This window comes from Oncorhynchus nerka, linkage group LG13 (genome assembly GCF_034236695.1).
Source record: "Oncorhynchus nerka isolate Pitt River linkage group LG13, Oner_Uvic_2.0, whole genome shotgun sequence".
NCBI lineage: Eukaryota > Metazoa > Chordata > Actinopteri > Salmoniformes > Salmonidae > Oncorhynchus > Oncorhynchus nerka.
Genome location: NC_088408.1, coordinates 96773035 through 96792176, shown reverse-complemented (window position 1 = coordinate 96792176; position 19142 = coordinate 96773035). Strand labels below are relative to the sequence as shown.

General features: G+C 47.1%; 1 protein-coding gene across 1 annotated transcript in view; it reads right to left on the bottom strand.

Annotated features, from left to right (window-relative positions):
• Window positions 1-2248: 2248 nt before the first annotated feature.
• Window positions 2249-19142, bottom strand: part of LOC115122266 (extracellular matrix organizing protein FRAS1-like) — a 523719-nt gene continuing 506825 nt past the window's right edge. The window contains 9 exon segments of the mRNA XM_065027018.1: window positions 2249-4247; window positions 4415-4561; window positions 5987-6192; window positions 6955-7121; window positions 8143-8259; window positions 8711-8978; window positions 9451-9601; window positions 16918-17132; window positions 17263-17423. Coding sequence (XP_064883090.1) covers window positions 3573-4247; window positions 4415-4561; window positions 5987-6192; window positions 6955-7121; window positions 8143-8259; window positions 8711-8978; window positions 9451-9601; window positions 16918-17132; window positions 17263-17423 — 2107 coding nt within the window. The 3' untranslated portion in view covers window positions 2249-3572.

Here is a 19142-nt window from a genome sequence, read left to right as displayed (position 1 = left end):
TATGGGTAATAAATGATATGGGTATTAAATGATATGGGTATTAAATGATATGGGTATTAAATGATATGGGTATTAAATGATATGGGTATTAAATGATATGGGTATTAAATGATATGGGTATTAAATGATATGGGTATTAAATGATATGGGTATTAAATGATATGGGTATTAAATGATATGGGTATTAACATGATATGGGTAATAACATGATATGGGTATTAAATGATATGGGTATTAACATGATATGGGTAATAACATGATATGGGTATTAAATGATATGGGTATTAAATGATATGGGTATTAAATGATATGGGTAATAAATGATATGGGTATTAAATGATATGGGTATTAAATGATATGGGTATTAAATGATATGGGTATTAAATGATATGGGTATTAACATGATATGGGTAATAAATGATATGGGTATTAAATGATATGGGTATTAAATGATATGGGTAATAAATGATATGGGTAATAAATGATATGGGTATTAAATGATAATAATGCATACTGCAATATCAACAGTTAAATAATTATGTGAATGAACATAGGTAAATGTCCCAAATGGTGCCCTATTGTCAATATGGTGCCCTATTGTCAAGTAGTGCACTACAAAGGGAATAGGATGCCATTTGAGACGTAACCATGGTGTTGTGGGATTGAACTTGTATGTACATCACAAATATATAACTGAGGCATTTTGGGGTGTTTTGGCACACAGAAGGCAAGGCATAAAATAAAACAGACACTTGTATAAAATATTACAATTTAACTGTAACATATTCAAATGATGAATTACAAGAAATCAGTTCTGTCATAGTCATAATCACAAGGCTACATACATACATACATCCAACGGGAGTGAGTGAGTAGGTAGGTGGGCACCAACGTAGCTAGGCTATCTAGTCTACAGCGGTCATATTCTATTGTGGAATATCTATTCACTCGTTATCTATGTCAGATGAATATTACAATCATTCACTGATGGACTTTTTACCCTTTTGGTGAAAATACTTTGGACTATTTGTATGGATTTGTAAAAGCATGAGACAGTACTGCATGGAATGGCACTTGTAGAAAGGTGTTGAGCTTTTTTGTCTAAATAAAATAACAACATAGCGGCTGCATTTACACAGGCAGCCAAATTCTGATCATTTTTCATTATTTTTTTTTTTTTTGACCAGCTCTGAAAAAAAAATGTGATGTGAAAAAAAGGTGATGTGAAAAAAATGTGATGTGATTGGTCAAAAGATCAGAATTTTCTGCCTGTGTAAACGCAGCCAGTGTGCATCCAAAAAAAGACACCCCTATTCCCTAGTGGACTACTTTTGTCTAGGACCCATTGGTGCACTATAAAGTACAGATCAGTGTTTCCCAACTCCAGACGTCCAGTACTCCCAACAGCTCAATGAGTTGAATCAGGTGAGTTTGTCTGGGGCTACAACAATAATGTGGGCTTTTGGGGGTACTGGAGGACTGGAGTTGGGCTTTTGGGGGTACTGGAGGACAGGAGTTGGGCTTTTGGGGGTACTGGAGGACCAGAGTTGGGCTGTTGGGGGTACTGGAGGACTGGAGTTGGGCTGTTGGGGGTACCGGAGGACTGGAGTTGGGCTGTTGGGGGTACCGGAGGACTGGAGTTGGGCTGTTGGGGGTACTGGAGGACTGGAGTTGGGCTTTTGGGGGTACTGGAGGACTGGAGTTGGGCATTTGGGGGTACTGGAGGACCAGAGTTGGGCTTTTGGGGGTACTGGAGGACTGGAGTTGGGCTTTTGGGGGTACTGGAGGACTGGAGTTGGGCTTTTGGGGGTACTGGAGGACCAGAGTTGGGCTGTTGGGGGTACTGGAGGACTGGAGTTGAGAACCACTGTTGGGGGTACTGGAGGACTGGAGTTGGGCTTTTGGGGGTACTGGAGGACTGGAGTTGGGCTTTTGGGGGTACTGGAGGACCAGAGTTGGGCTGTTGGGGGTACTGGAGGACTGGAGTTGGGCTTTTGGGGGTACTGGAGGACTGGAGTTGGGCTTTGGTTGTACTGGAGGACTGGAGTTGGGCTTTGGGGGTACTGGAGGACCAGAGTTGGGCTGTTGGGGGTACTGGAGGACCGGAGTTGGGCTGTTGGGGGTACTGGAGGACCAGAGTTGGGCTGTTGGGGGTACTGGAGGACCGGAGTTGGGCTGTTGGGGGTACTGGAGGACTGGAGTTGAGAACCACTGTTGGGGGTACTGGAGGACTGAGTTGCGCTTTGGGGGTACTGGAGGACCAGAGTTGGGCTGTTGGGGTACTGGAGGACTGGAGTTGGGCTGTTGGGGGTACCGGAGGACTGGAGTTGGGCTGTTGGGGGTACTGGAGGACTGGAGTTGGGCTTTTGGGGGTACTGGAGGACCAGAGTTGGGCTGTTGGGGGTACCGGAGGACTGGAGTTGGGCTGTTGGGGGGACTGGAGGACCGGAGTTGGGCTGTTGGGGGTACCGGAGGACTGGAGTTGGGCTGTTGGGGGTACTGGAGGACCGGAGTTGGGCTGTTTGGGGGACTGGAGGTCTGGAGTTGGGCTGTTGGGGGGACTGGAGGACCGGAGTTGGGCTGTTGGGGGTACAGGAGGACCGGAGTTGGGCTGTTGGGGGTACTGGAGGACTGGAGTAGGGCCAGGGAAACACTGGTATAGGGGATAGGGTGTCATTTCAGACACACTATATTACTAGGCTGGATCTTAGTTCCACATGCAGAGAACTTAGTTTGAGGAGAGAGTGTGTTCATGGATTAATTGCACTTGAAAATATATAAATTACAACACTACTCATTCAGTTGTGGGCAGAAGACCATAACACGCTATAGGCCTGCATCCTAACGTTTTTTTGTGCAAATCTTCCATTGAAATGAATGAATGATGAACGCAAGTGGAGTTAGGATTGGGGTCCTGACTGTGTTTAATACTTTCATAGATGTCATATTATGGCACTGTGATTAAATAATGCAGCCGAGCTATAACTGAACTATTCAAATTATTCAAGACGAGCTGGAAGCAAAGTGCTACCATACGTTGATCATTTTGGCGTTGTTGTTGTCATGGAAACATAAAGCGGAAAAACAAGGCAGCAGATTATCCCTTGACTGATTCCAAACTCTCTAGTCGTTCAACAACGACGAAAAGTCGAAAACACGAAGGAAAAAAAACCCACAAGAGACCCAAATAGATTCAAATAAATGACATAATCAATCATGTTTTATGCCATAGTTCGATAGTTGTTCACTCGTTTCCCTATTCCTGAGGTAGCCCAGTTTTGAAATGATTTGAATAAACGCTGCATAGCTGGCCGTCAAAAACAACTCTTCCCTTTTATCTCTCATCACGGTCATATAAAAATACATTAACAAACAATATTTTATTCCAGAAGTACAAACAAACGCTTTTTAGAAAATGACATTTCTTTTAGATGTCTGGTAAAATACTCCTCCACTCCGGTAGATGTTTCCCCTTCAGTAGAACTGTTACTTCTACTAGTTCAACGTTGGCAAACCCCGAATGGGGAAATGATCTAGCCAGGGTAAACAATGGTGGGAGGTGATGGGGATCCTCAGACCTCGGTGCCGTCGTTGTGGAGGTTGTTGTGGAGCTTGACCTCCAGGTTGACCTGCTTGACTTTCGCCCCTCCGTTGACCTTTGCGCCTCTGTTGACCTTGGAGTTGACGTTGTCGTAGTTCCGGTTGATGTTGATGTTCCTGACGGTGCAGTGTTTAGAGCTGAAGTTCTTCTCCAGGGTCCTCTCCAAACACACCTCTACTTTGGTGTTCAGAGGGTACTCCTCCGCCTTCTGGGGAGGCTTCTTCCCAGCCGATCGTCGGCACTTCCTGAAGAGTAAACATGAAGCGAGCAAGACGAGGACCAATAGGGTTAGTGCGGCCACGCCCCCGCCCACCGAACCGCCCATCTGGGGGTTAAAGGTTGAGGCAGCGGGGACCTCGAGGCGGAGAGTCTTCATATTGGTTCCGTTCTTCGTCTGGTCACCCTCGTTGTCATATATCAGAGACTGGTCTAGAGTGAGACGTCCGCTGTGGTCAACAAGGTCCCGGCGAGCACGGCTGTGGCCGATGCTTTGGCTCAGCTGATTGGCCAGGTCCCGGCGAGTCCGCCCCCCGCCGCTACTGTGGGTGAGCTGATAGGTCAGAGAACGCTGAATCCTGGGGCCGGATATGGACTCTGGACCAATCACGTAGATCACCTGAAGGTACCACTGATGCCCCGCCTCCACCTGTCAATCAAAAGAGAGAGAGTTACCATGGAGATAAATCAGATCAATCATTTTACTTCTCTGAGAGTTACCCTCATATATAATGCATTCATAAGCAGTACATTATCATTTAATAAATCATTAAATGTAAATTACAGTTAAGTGGATAAGTCTTTGTCTTCGCTGACCTTGTACAGGGCATCAACTTTCATGGTAAATCCATCAACACCAGGTATGGCTGTCATGGTCTGTAATTCGGTGATATCCGACGCAAAGTTGGCTTCGAATGGAACGTCATGGAAGTACCTGTCACAGACGTCAGGCTGCTTCCGATCCTAAAGGAGAGACGTTACAACACCGTTATTTCCAACTTATCCAGACACTATCAAATCAAACGCTAGCATACATGCTAACAAGGCTAGCTAACTGCTGGATGTAGGCTATAGATGCAGATGTGGAAGGTACATTAGTACATTTGTTGTTTAAATCTCATTATAAACTGGTTGGTTTGAGCCATGAATGCTGATTGGCTGACAGCCGTGGTAATGTCAAAACATGTATTTTTACTGCTCTAATTCCGTTGGTAACCAGTTTATAATAGCAGTAAGGCACCTCTGGGGTTTGTGGTATATGGTCAATATACCACGGCTAACGGCTGTATGCAGGCACAACGTGTTGCGTTGTGGATAAGAACAGCCCTTAGCCGTGGTATATTGGCCATATACCACACCCCCCTCAGGCCTTATTGCTTAAGTAAAGCTTGGACTTTCAGTTGTAGTTTCAGTAAAACGTGTAGTGTTTAGTTTCAGTAAAACGTTTAGTTTCAGTAAAACGTGTAGTTTCAGTAAAACGTTTAGTTTCAGTAAAATGTTTAGTTTCAGTAAAACGTGTAGTTTCAGTAAACCGTTTAGTTTCAGTAAAACGTTTAGTTTCAGTAAAACGTGTAGTTTCAGTAAAACGTTTAGTTTCAGTAAAACGTGTAGTTTCAGTAAATTGTGTAATTTACCAGCATTTGTGACAATAGCCTGCCATACACCCATTATTGTAAACGTTGGCATAAACGATCCAGCAATACGATACCAGAGCAGTGATTTGTACACCAATAAGATTCCTCCTGTTTGAATAGCTCAAAGTCTTATCTCTGTAAGGCCATGACTACGCCCTGAGCGACGTGGATCAAACCAGTCCATCAGGTCACATTGGTTGGCTGTTTACGCTGGGTGACATACCACAAGACAAACCAAAAGGTCACGGGTCAACTACGTGACTCAAACTGGTGGTGCAAGGAAACTCTTAGGTTGTGGGTTCAACTCCCGAAGGGATCAGATTTATAAAAGAAATGTGCAGTATGCACTCTGTGATATAAGTCGGGTTGGAATAAGAATGCCTGATGAAAGGGACTACATGTAAATCTACAAACAGTTTGCACCGCCTGCAATTCTAGGTTGTCAAAATTACAGTCACACTGCACAGATTATCAGTGTTTTGAAGCATCTCAGGAAGCACATTCATGTGACATGGACATCTTCTGAGATGTGCAGCGTGGACTGTGAAAAAAAAACAAGACAACCTGGAACATCACCAATATCTCCCAACCACTACAAGAGGACAATGGGAGTTGAATAGAAACTATACCATCATAGAGATGAATAGAGGGCACACTTTGCCAGAAAACCTGTATTAGAATGGGCAGCTCCATGGCAGACATGGGGAATACATAGGACGCTTGACCTCTTTCCCATCTCAGTAGATATACATACCAGGATCAGGAACCTGTGTTTGAGGTGTTTGTTGGTCTGGATGCAGCCGTACTGAGGGCCCTCGTTGTACAGAGTCCCCGTGGGGTCGAAGAAGGGCACGTATCCATCCCGTCCTGTACACAGGTACACCTTCTCCAGCTGCAGCTTGTAGGCTGAGTTCAGGTTCTGCTCTGGGTTCCACAGCACCCTGCCATACAATGTCTGGCCTGTAGGGGCAGCAGAGAGACAATACTGTAATAAACAGCCCCTGTCATACAGCATCTGCCCTGTAGGGGCAGCAGAGAGACAATACTTGAATAAACAGCCCCTGTCATACAGCATCTGCCCTGTAGGGGCAGCAGAGAGACAATACTTGAATAAACAGCACCCTGTTGTATAGTGTCTGGCCTGTAGGGGCAGCAGAGAGACAATACTGTAATAAACAGCACCCTGTTGTATAGTGTCTGGTCTGTAGGGGCAGCAGAGAGACAATACTGTAATAAACAGCCCCTGTCATACAGCATCTGCCCTGTAGGGGCAGCAGAGAGACAATACTTGAATAAACAGCACCCTGTTGTATAGTGTCTGGTCTGTAGGGGCAGCAGAGAGACAATACTGTAATAAACAGCCCCTGTCATACAGCATCTGCCCTGTAGGGGCAGCAGAGAGACAATACTTGAATAAACAGCCCCTGTCATACAGCATCTGCCCTGTAGGGGCAGCAGAGAGACAAGTTGTGGATGACTGGATATAAGAGCCACACATTTTGAACTCAGTGGCATCACAGACATATGGGCAAGCGGGGTAAATTGAGCCATGTTTTCTATTTTCAGTCACTGTGGAAAATAGTGAAATAGTGTATATTTTTTTACAATATCTTTGTGTAAGTTGGGATGTTTGGTCATGTAGATAACGGGTAATAGCTCAACTATCCCCATTCTCTTTATTTGGGTCTGCCCTGTGACTTGTGTGTGGAATGGTTATTGTACCCATAGAGAAGGCTCCCTTGTAGTCCATCTCAGCCATGGACATGTCAGCGACGGCCGGGTCCATCATGAACACCTTCTCATTGTTGCACAGCTGAAACTCTGTGTTGAGGCTGTACACGACAGGCACCGGTCGGTTGGTCTGCTGGAAGGCTATAGGTAGTTGGAACCTGGGAGAGATGACATTACGTCAGGTTCTTACCGTATACGTTGAGCATGGCCATATGAAACAGGTCCTAGAATGGAGCCTTGAGGACCACAACATATGTTTGAGTGACATATTTAACCAAATCAACCATATCTTTATTTGCCAACCAATTGTCAAGATAGGAGCATGGCAACAGTGTATGGACCTCACTAAGAAGTGTATGGTGGCTGTGGAGGGACATAATTCTCTGAGGACCTCACTAAGAAGTGTATGGTGGCTGTGGAGGGACATAATTCTCTGGGGCCCTCACTAAGAAGTGTATGGTGGCTGTGGAGGGACATAATTCTCTGGGGCCCTCACTAAGAAGTGTATGGTGGCTGTGGAGGGACATAATTCTCTTGGGCCCTCACTAAGAAGTGTATGGTGGCTGTGGAGGGACATACTTCTCTGAGGCCCGCACTAAGAAGTGTATGGTGGCTGTGGAGGGACATACTTCTCTGAGGCCCTCACTAAGAAGTGTATGGTGGCTGTGGAGGGACATTATTCTCTGGGGCCCTCACTAAGAAGTGTATGGTGGCTGTGGAGGGACATACTTCTCTGGGGTTCTAACTAAGTAGTGTATGGTGGCGGTGGAGGGACAAACTTCTCTGGGGCCCTCACTAAGTAGTGTATGGTGGCTGTGGAGGGACATAATTCTCTGGGGCCCTCACTAAGAAGTGTATGGTGGCTGTGGAGGGACATAATTCTCTGGGGCCCTCACTAAGAAGTGTATGGTGGCTGTGGAGGGACATACTTCTTTGGGGCCCTCACTAAGAAGTGTATGGTGGCTGTGGAGGGACATAATTCTCTGGGGCCCTCACTAAGAAGTGTATGGTGGCTGTGGAGGGACATAATTCTCTGGGGCCCTCACTAAGAAGTGTATGGTGGCTGTGGAGGGACATAATTCTCTGGGGCCCTCACTAAGAAGTGTATGGTGGCTGTGGAGGGACATACTTCTCTGGGTCTCTCACTAAGTAGTGTATGGTGGCTGTGGAGGGACATACTTCTCTGGGGCGTGGGCTGTGCAGGACAGAGGCTTGTCTCCGGGGTCGGTCCATGGTTGGGTTGGCTGCACGGTACAGGGGATCAGAAACACTGTGTACTCTCCAGAGTAGTCTTTCCTGGAACACAACAAGCGTAGACATTATGGTAAAGCTCCTCTAACAGAGACGCTTCTGAATCACACTTACATGATGTTTTAACCTTGCCCTGAGACCTGACGACATTTACATTAGGTCCCCAGGCTAATGCCTAGGCTTTAACTTAGCTCAGCAGGCTAACACTGTTTTTGTGGCATGCAGAAGACACAGGTCGGAACAAAAGCTTAAACACTGAGTAACCCTTACTGACCTGATGTAAGAGGAGGTGGCCCTCAGAGCTGGTAGGGAGAATCAAAGGACTGGGTATATCTATTAATATATATATCTATAACTGTATATAACAGTATGTCTGTTTACTGACCTGCTGTAAGAGGACGTGGCCCTCAGAGCTGTTAGGGAGAATCAAAGGACTGGGTATATCTATTAATATATATATCTATAACTGTATATAACAGTATGTCTGTTTACTGACCTGCTGTAAGAAGAGGTGGCTTTCCAGAGCTGGTAGGGAGAATCAAAGGACTGGGCGCTCCAGATAAGCTGCATGTCGAACTCTATCCCCCCCAGGTGGTCCGGAACCATCAGGTGGGACTTGTGCCCAGGCAGAGTGTGGTGCTCGGGGACAAACTGGCCCCTGAACTTGGCGTGTGTTTTGAACTCGATGACCAGACGGCCATCTTCTCTTATGTAGATCCTGATGATCTGGAGTCTGGCTGACAGAACGCTGTCTGTCTGGATGCCTAGTGGACACAGAAACATACCAGTTAAACAGAGATACACAGGAACATACCAGTTAAACAGAGATACACAGAAACATACCAGTTAAACAGAGTTACACAGAGACATACCAGTTAAACAGACATACACAGAGACATACCAGTTAAACAGAGATACACAGAAACATACCAACCCCTTATACACCCCCCCACACACAGCCCCCTCCCACACACACAGCCCCCTCCCCCACACACAGCCCCCTCCCCCCCACACACAGCCCCTTCACACACAGCCCCCTCCCACACACACACAGCCCCCCCCCCCCACACACAGCCCCCAGACACCCACAGCCCCCCCCACACACACACAGCCCTCCCCCACACACACAGCCCCCCCACCCACACACACAGCCCCCAGACACACACAGCCCCCCCCACACACACAGCCCCCCAGACACCCACAGCCCCCCCCACACACAGACACACAGACCCTCACCTGTCCTCCAGAGCACGGTGTCGTAGAAGAAAGAGAACTCCATTTCAGTGTGGTGTTCCAGTGAAGCCCAACCCCTGGGAGCTGTTACGTAGATATACGACACATAGAGAGGAACCTGCACTGTCAGGAACGACTGGGCCGAGTCACGCACCTGGGGAGACATAGCGCATGACATGAGATAAATTGACAGGAAATAACACTACTCAACCAGGGACAACAGAGTCACGCACCTGGGGGGGGGTGGGGGGGTGGGGGGGTGGACATACACAAGACATGACATAAGATGACATGACATAAGATGACATGACATAAGATGACATCATATTACATGACATGATGTAATGCTACTAAACATGGCATGATATAAGGTGATATACAGTAGCAACAGCTCTAGCCAGTCCTAGAATGTTTTGCATACTGTGGTTGGGATGAGTCACATGTAAACTCTATCTGAGCATTCAAGGCTTCTACTGCCTGTGTGCTCACATGACTGGGAAACCAAAGTCAATGCAAATCAACCTGACCAGCCAATGTGGACACAATAGTACTGTGGACTCCAATCATAATGTCTTATTGTGTGTAAAGTCTTATTGTGTTTACAAAGGGATATCTGGGATAATATTATGTCCATATTATGTCCGACAGGAGTGAATTCAGAGCATGATAAACACTAGAGTACAATTTGACTCCTAACCCTCTATGTGACCCCCTAACCCTCTATGTGACCCCCTAACCCTCTATGTGACCCCTAACCCTCTATGTGACCCCTAACCCACTATATGACCCTAAGCACTCTATGTGACCTCTAACCCTCTATGTGACCCCTAACCCACTATGTGAGCCCTATAACACTCTATGTGACCCCTTACCCTCTATGTGACCCCCTAACCCTCTATGTGACCCTAATCCTCTATGTGACCCCTAACCCTCTATGTGACCCTTAACCCACTATATAACCCTAAGCCCACTATGTGACCCCCTAACCCACTATGTGAGCCCTAACACTCTATGTGACCCCTAACCCTCTGTGACCCCTAACCCTCTGTGACCCCTAACCCTCTATGTGACCCCTAAGCCCTCTATGTGACCCCTAGCCCTCGATGTGACCCCTAACCCACTATGTGAGCCCTATAACACTCTATGTGACCCCCTAACCCTCTATGTGACCCCCTAACCCTCTATGTGACCCTAACCCTCTATGTGACCCCTAACCCTCTATGTGACCCTTAACCCACTATATGACCCTAAGCCCACTATGTGACCCCCTAACCCACTATGTGAGCCCTAACACTCTATGTGACCCCTAACCCTCTGTGACCCCTAACCCTCTGTGACCCCTAACCCTCTATGTGACCCCTAAGCCCTCTATGTGACCCCTAGCCCTCTATGTGACCCCTAACCCACTATGTGAGCCCTATAACACTCTATGTGACCCCTAACCCTCTATGTGACCCCCTAACCCTCTATGTGACCCCCTAACCTCTATATGTGACCCTAACCCTCTGTGACCCCTAACCCTCTATGTGACCCTTAACCCACTATATGACCCTAAGCCCACTATGTGACCCCTAGCCCTCTATGTGACCCCATAATCCTGTATGTGACCCCTAACCCTCAATGTGACCCCTAACCCACTATGTGACCCCTAGCCTTCCATGTGACCCCCTAACCCTCTATGTGACCCCTAACACTCTATGTGACCCTCTAACCCTCTATGTGACCCCCTAACCCTCTATATGACCCCTAACCCTATATGTGACCCCTAACCCACTATATGACCCTAAACCCATTATGTGACCCCCTAACCCACTATGTGACCCCTAACCCTCTATGTGACCCCTAACCCACTATGTGAGCCCTATAACACTCTATGTGACCCCTAACCCTCTATGTGACCCCCTAACCCTCTATGTGACCCCCTAACCCTCTATGTGACCCCTAACCCTCTATGTGACCCTTAACCCACTATATGACCCTAAGCCCACTATGTGACCCCCTAACCCACTATGTGACCCCTAACCCTCTATGTGACCCCTAACCCACTATGTGAGCCCTAACACTCTATGTGACCCCTAACCCTCTGTGACCCCTAACCCTCTATGTGACCCCTAACCCTCTATGTGACCCCTAACCCTCTATGTGACCCCTAAGCCCTCTATGTGACCCCTAGCCCTCTATGTGACCCCTAACCCACTATGTGACCCCTATAACCCACTATGTGAGCCCTATAACACTCTATGTGACCCCTAACCCTCTATGTGACCCCCTAACCCTCTATGTGAGCCCTAACACTCTATGTGACCCCTAACCCTCTGTGACCCCTAACCCTCTATGTGACCCCTAACCCTCTATGTGACCCCTAAGCCCTCTATGTGACCCCTAAGCCCTCTATGTGACCCCTAGCCCTCTATGTGACCCCATAATCCTCTATGTGACCCCTAAGCCCTCTATGTGACCCTAGCCCTCTATGTGACCCCATAATCCTGTATCTGACCCCTAACCCTCAATGTGACCCCTAACCCACTATGTGACCCCTAGCCTTCCATGTGACCCCCTAACCCTCTATGTGACCCCTAACACTCTATGTGACCCCCTAACCCTCTATATGACCCCTAACCCTATATGTGACCCCTAACCCACTATATGACCCTAAACCCATTATGTGACCCCTAACCCACTATGTGACCCCTAACCCTCTATGTGACCCCTAACCCACTATGTGAGCCCCTAACACTCTATGTGACCCCCCTCTAACCCTAACCCTCTATGTGACCCCCCTATGTACCCCTAACCCTCTATGTGACCCCTAACCCACTATGTGAGCCCTATAACACTCTATGTGACCCCTAACCCTCTATGTGACCCCCTAACCCTCTATGTGACCCCCTAACCCTCTATGTGACCCCTAACCCTCTATGTGACCCTTAACCCACTATATGACCCTAAGCCCACTATGTGACCCCTAACCCACTATGTGACCCCTAACCCTCTATGTGACCCCTAACCCACTATGTGAGCCCTAACACTCTATGACCCCTAACCCTCTGTGACCCCTAACCCTCTGTGACCCCTAACCCTCTATGTGACCCCTAACCCTCTATGTGACCCCTAAGCCCTCTATGTGACCCCTAGCCCTCTATGTGACCCCTAACCCACTATGTGACCCCTATAACCCACTATGTGAGCCCTATAACACTCTATGTGACCCCTAACCCTCTATGTGACCCCCTAACCCTCTATGTGACCCTAACCCTCTATGTGAGCCCTAACACTCTATGTGACCCCTAACCCTCTGTGACCCCTAACCCTCTATGTGACCCCTAACCCTCTATGTGACCCCTAAGCCCTCTATGTGACCCCTAAGCCCTCTATGTGACCCCTAGCCCTCTATGTGACCCCATAATCCTCTATGTGACCCCTAAGCCCTCTATGTGACCCTAGCCCTCTATGTGACCCCATAATCCTGTATCTGACCCCTAACCCTCAATGTGACCCCTAACCCACTATGTGACCCCTAGCCTTCCATGTGACCCCCTAACCCTCTATGTGACCCCTAACACTCTATGTGACCCCCTAACCCTCTATATGACCCCTAACCCTATATGTGACCCCTAACCCACTATATGACCCTAAACCCATTATGTGACCCCCTAACCCACTATGTGACCCCTAACCCTCTATGTGACCCCTAACCCACTATGTGAGCCCTATAACACTCTATGTGACCCCTAACCCTCTATGTGACCCCCTAACCCTCTATGTGACCCCCTAACCCTCTATGTGACCCCTAACCCTCTATGTGACCCTTAAACCACTATATGACTCTAAGCCCACTATGTGACCCCCTAACCCACTATGTGACCCCTAACCCTCTATGTGACCCCTAACCGACTATGTGAGCCCTAACACTCTATGTGACCCCTAACCCTCTGTGACCCCTAACCCTCTATGTGACCCCTAAGCCCTCTATGTGACCCCTAGCCCTCTATGTGACCCCTAACCCACTATGTGAGCCCTATAACACTCTATGTGACCCCTAACCCTCTGTGACCCCTAACCCTCTATGTGACCCCTAACCCTCTATGTGACCCCTAAGCCCTCTATGTGACCCCTAAGCCCTCTATGTGACCCCTAGCCCTCTATGTGACCCCATAATCCTCTATGTGACCCCTAACCCTCAATGTGACCCCTAACCCACTATGTGACCCTCTAACCCTCTATGTGACCCCCTAACCCTCTATATGACCCCTAACCCTATATGTGACCCCTAACCCACTATATGACCCTAAACCCACTATGTGACCCCCTAACCCACTATGTGACCCCTAACCCTCTATGTGACCCCTAACCCACTATGTGAGCCCTATAACACTCTATGTGACCCCTAACCCTCTATGTGACCCCCTAACCCTCTATGTGACCCCCTAACCCTCTATGTGACCCCTAACCCTCTATGTGACCCTTAACCCACTATATGACCCTAAGCCCACTATGTGACCCCCTAACCCACTATGTGACCCCTAACCCTCTATGTGACCCTTAACCCACTATGTGAGCCCTAACACTCTATGTGAACCCTAACCCTCTGTGACCCCTAACCCTCTATGTGACCCCTAAGCCCTCTATGTGACCCCTAGCCCTCTATGTGACCCCTAACCCACTATGTGAGCCCTATAACACTCTATGTGACCCCTAACCCTCTATGTGACCCCCTAACCCTCTATGTGACCCCTAACCCTCTATGTGACCCTAACCCTCTAGGTGACCCCTAACCCTCTATGTGACCCTTAACCCACTACATGACCCCTAACCCTCTATGTGACCCCTAACCCACTATGTGAGCCCTAACACTCTATGTGACCCCTAACCCTCTGTGACCCCTAACCCTCTATGTGACCCCTAACCCTCTATGTGACCCCTAAGCCCTCTATGTGACCCCTAGCCCTCTATGTGACCCCATAATCCTCTATGTGACCCCTAACCCTCAATGTGACCCCTAACCCACTATGTGACCCCTAGCCTTCCATGTGACCCCCTAACCCTCTATGTGACCCCTAACACTCTATGTGACCCTCTAACCCTCTATGTGACCCCCTAACCCTCTATATGACCCCTAACCCTCTATGTGACCCCTAACCCACTATATGACCCTAAACCCACTATGTGACCCCCTAACCCTCTATGTGACCCCTAACCCTCTATGTGACCCTAACCCTCAATGTGACCCCTAAGCCCTCTATGTGACCCCTAGCCCTCTATGTGACCCCATAATCCTCTATGTGACCCCTAACCCTCAATGTGACCCCTAACCCACTATGTGACCCCTAACCCTCTATGTGACCCCTAACCCTCTATGTGACCCCTAACCCTCTATGTGACCCCTAACCCTCTATGTGACCCCTAACCTTCCATGTGACCCCTAAGCCTCCATGTGACCCCTAACCCTCTATGTGACCCTAAGCCCTCTATGTGACCCCTAACCCTCTATGTGACCCCTAACCCTCTATATGACCCCTAACCCACTATGTGACCCCTTAACCCACTATGTGACCCCTAACCCTCTATGTGACCCCTAACCCTCTATGTGACCCCTAACCCTCTATGTGACCCCTAACCCTCTATGTGACCCCAAGCCTTCCATGTGACCCCCTAACCCTCTATGTGACGCTAAGCCCTCTATGTGACCCCTAACCCTCTATGTGACCCCTAACCCTCTATGTGACACCTAACCCTCTGTGACCCTTAACCCACTATATGACCCTAAGCCCACTATGTGACCCCCTAACCCACTATGTGACCCCTAACCCTCTATGTGACCCCTAACCCACTATGTGAGCCCTAACACTCTATGTGACTCCTAACCCTCTATGTGACCCCTAACCCTCTGTGACCCCTAACCCTCTATGTGACCCCTAACCCTCTATGTGACCCCTAAGCCCTCTATGTGACCCCTAGCCCTCTATGTGACACCATAATCCTCTATGTGACCCCTAACCCTCAATGTGACCCCTAACCCACTATGTGACCCCTAGCCTTCCATGTGACCCCCTAACCCTCTATGTGACCCCGAACACTCTATGTGACCCTCTATCCCTCTATGTGACCCCTAACCCTCTATGTGACCCCTAAGCCCTCTATGTGACCCCATAATCCTCTATGTGACCCCTAACACTCAATGTGACCCCTAACCCACTATGTGACCCCCTAACCCTCTATATGACCACTAACCCTCTATGTGACCCCTAACCCACTATGTGACCCCCTAAACCACTATGTGATCCCTAACCCTCTATGTGACCCCTAACCCTCTATGTGACCCCTAACCCTCTATGTGACCCCTAAGGCCTCTATGTGACCCCTAGCCCTCTATGTGACCCCATAATCCTCTATGTGACCCCTAACCCACTATGTTACCCCTAACCCTCTATGTGACCCCTAGCCTTCCATGTGACCCCCTAACCCTCTATGTGACCCCTAACACTCTATGTGACCCCCTAATTCTCTATATGACCCCTACGCCTCTATGTGACCCGCTAACCCTCTATGTGACCCCCTACTCCTCTATATGACCCCTAACCCTCTATGTGACACCTAACCCACTATGTGACCCCTAGCCCTCCATCTGACCCCCTAATCCTCTATGGGAACACCTCTAAGCCCTCTATGTGACCCCTAACCCTCTATGTGACCCCTAACCCTCTATGTGACCCCCTAACCCTCTATGTGACCCTAAGCCCTCTATGTGACCCCCTAATCCTCTATGTGACCCCCTAAGCCCTCTATGTGACCCTAACCCTCTATGTGAACCCTAACCCTCTATGTGACCCCTAACCCTCTATGTGACCCCTAACCCTATATGTGACCCTAAGCCCTCTATGTGACCCCTAACCCTCTATGTGACCCCCTAACCCTCTATGTGACCCCCTAACCCTCTTTGTGACCCTCTAACCCTCTATGTGACCCTAACCCTCTATGTGACCCCCTAACCCTCTATGTGACCCCCTAACCCCTCTATGTGACCCCCTAACCCTTTATGTGACCCCCTAACCCTCTATGTGACCCTCTAACCCTCTATGTGACCCCCTAACCCTCTATGTGACCCCCTAACCCCTCTATGTGACCCCCTAACCCTTTATGTGACCCCCTAACCCTCTATGTGACCCCCTAACCCCTCTATGTGACCCCTAACCCTCTATGTGACCCCTAACCCCTCTATGTGAACCCCTAACCCCTCTATGTGACCCCCTATGTGACCCCCTAACCCTCTATGTGACCCTAAGCCCTCTATGTGACCCCCTAACCCCTCTATGTGACCCTCTAACCCTCTATGTGACCCTAAGCCCTCTATGTGACCCCCTAACCCCTCTATGTGACCCCTAAACCTCTATGTGACCCCCTAACCATCTATGTGACCCCCTAACCCTCTATGTGACCCCCTAACCCACTGCAGGGCGTATTGTAGCGTACCTGGAAGTCAGCAGTGACAGAGCCTCCACAGACGTCTATGAGTTCCGTCATGTCGTAGTAGGCATCGAAGGTCCAGATGCAGCTCTTCAGGTTGAGGTGTTTATACAGCTGGATGCTCTTAGCCTCTCGGACACCGGGGTTGAACTGGTAGGGTCTGTCATAACCCGGACCCAGAGAGATACTGTCATACTGGACATCATCCAGGAAACCAGTCTCTGAAACACACATCAAACACACTTTTGTTAAAGGGAGGATTTATATTATTTGGTGCACATCAGTGTGCGTGTGTGTGTGTGTGTGTGTGTGTGTGTGTGTGTGTGTGTGATCAAGTGTGTGTACGCTCACCAGAGACCCCCTGCAGGTCTTTGAGAGTGACCAGGTTTGAACAGATGTGCTGTTGTCTGTAGATGGACTCCGACAGCAGGAAGTGCAGGTTGTGGAGGGGCATGCTGGACACTAGGGGCAGCATACCGTCCTGGTGGGGGATCTGCACCGAGATGTGGATACTGCAGATGAAAAAGAAGATAACACAAGGTTAGTGTTCTAGAACTATTATAGACCATATGTAGATGTTCTAAAACTATTATATACCATATGGAGGAGGTTCTAGAACTATTACATACAACATGGAGGTGTTGTAGAACTATTATATACCATATGGAGGTGTTCTACTATTATATACCATATGGAGGTGTTCCAGAACTATTATAGACCATATGTAGATGTTCTAAAACTATTATATACCATATGGAGGAGGTTCTAGAACTATTATATACCATATGGAGGTGTTCTAGAACTATTATATACCATATGGAGGTGTTCTAGAACTATTATATACCATATGGAGGTGTTCTAGAACTATTATATACCATATGGAGGTGTTCTACTATTATATACCATATGGAGGTGTTCCAGAACTATTATATACCATATGGAGGTGTTCTAGAACTATTATGTACCACATGTAGGTGTTCTAGAACTATTATATACCACATGGATGTGTTCTAGAACTATTATAGACCATATGGAGGTGTTCTAGAACTATTACATACAATATGAAGGTGTTCTAGAACTATTATATACCATATGGAGGTGTTCTAGAACTATTATATACCATATGGAGGTGTTCTAGAACTATTATATACCATATGGAGGTGTTCTACTATTATATACCATATGGAGGTGTTCCAGAACTATTATATACCATATGGAGGTGTTCTAGAACTATTATGTACCACATGTAGGTGTTCTAGAACTATTATATACCACATGGATGTGTTCTAGAACTATTATAGACCATATGGAGGTGTTCTAGAACTATTACATACAATATGAAGGTGTTCTAGAACTATTATATACCATATGGAGGTTTTCTACTATTATAGACCATATGTAGGTGTTCTATAAATATTATGTACCATATGTAGGTGTTCTAGAACTATTAAGTACCATGTGTAGGTGTTCTAGAACTATTATGTACCATATGTAGGTGATCTACTATTATATTCCATATGGAGGTGTTCTAGAACTATAATGTACCATATGTAGGTGTTCTACTAGTATATTCCATATGGAGGTGTTTTAGAACTATTATAGACCATATGGAGGTGTTCTATAACTATTATATACCACATGGAGGTGTTCTATAACTATTATATACAATATGGAGGTGTTCTATAACTATAATATACAATATGGAGATGTTCTATAACTATTATATACCATATGGAGGTGTTCTATAACTATTATATACCATATGGAGGTGTTCTAGAACTATTATATACCATATGGAGGTGTTCTAGAACTATTATATACCATATGGAGGTGTTCTATAACTATTATATACAATATGGAGGTGTTCTATAACTATTATATACCATATGGAGGTGTTCTATAACTATTAAATACCATATGGAGGTGTTCTATAACTATTATATACCATATGGAGGTGTTCTATAACTATTATATACAATATGGAGGTGTTCTATAACTATTATATACCATATGGAGGTGTTCTAGAACTATTATATACCATATGGAGGTGTTCTATAACTATTATAAACCATATGGAGGTGTTCTATAACTATTATATACCATATGGAGGTGTTCTATAACTATTATATACCATATGGAGGTGTTCTATAACTATTATAAACCATATGGAGGTGTTCTATAACTATTATATACCATATGGAGGTGTTCTATAACTATTATATACCATATGG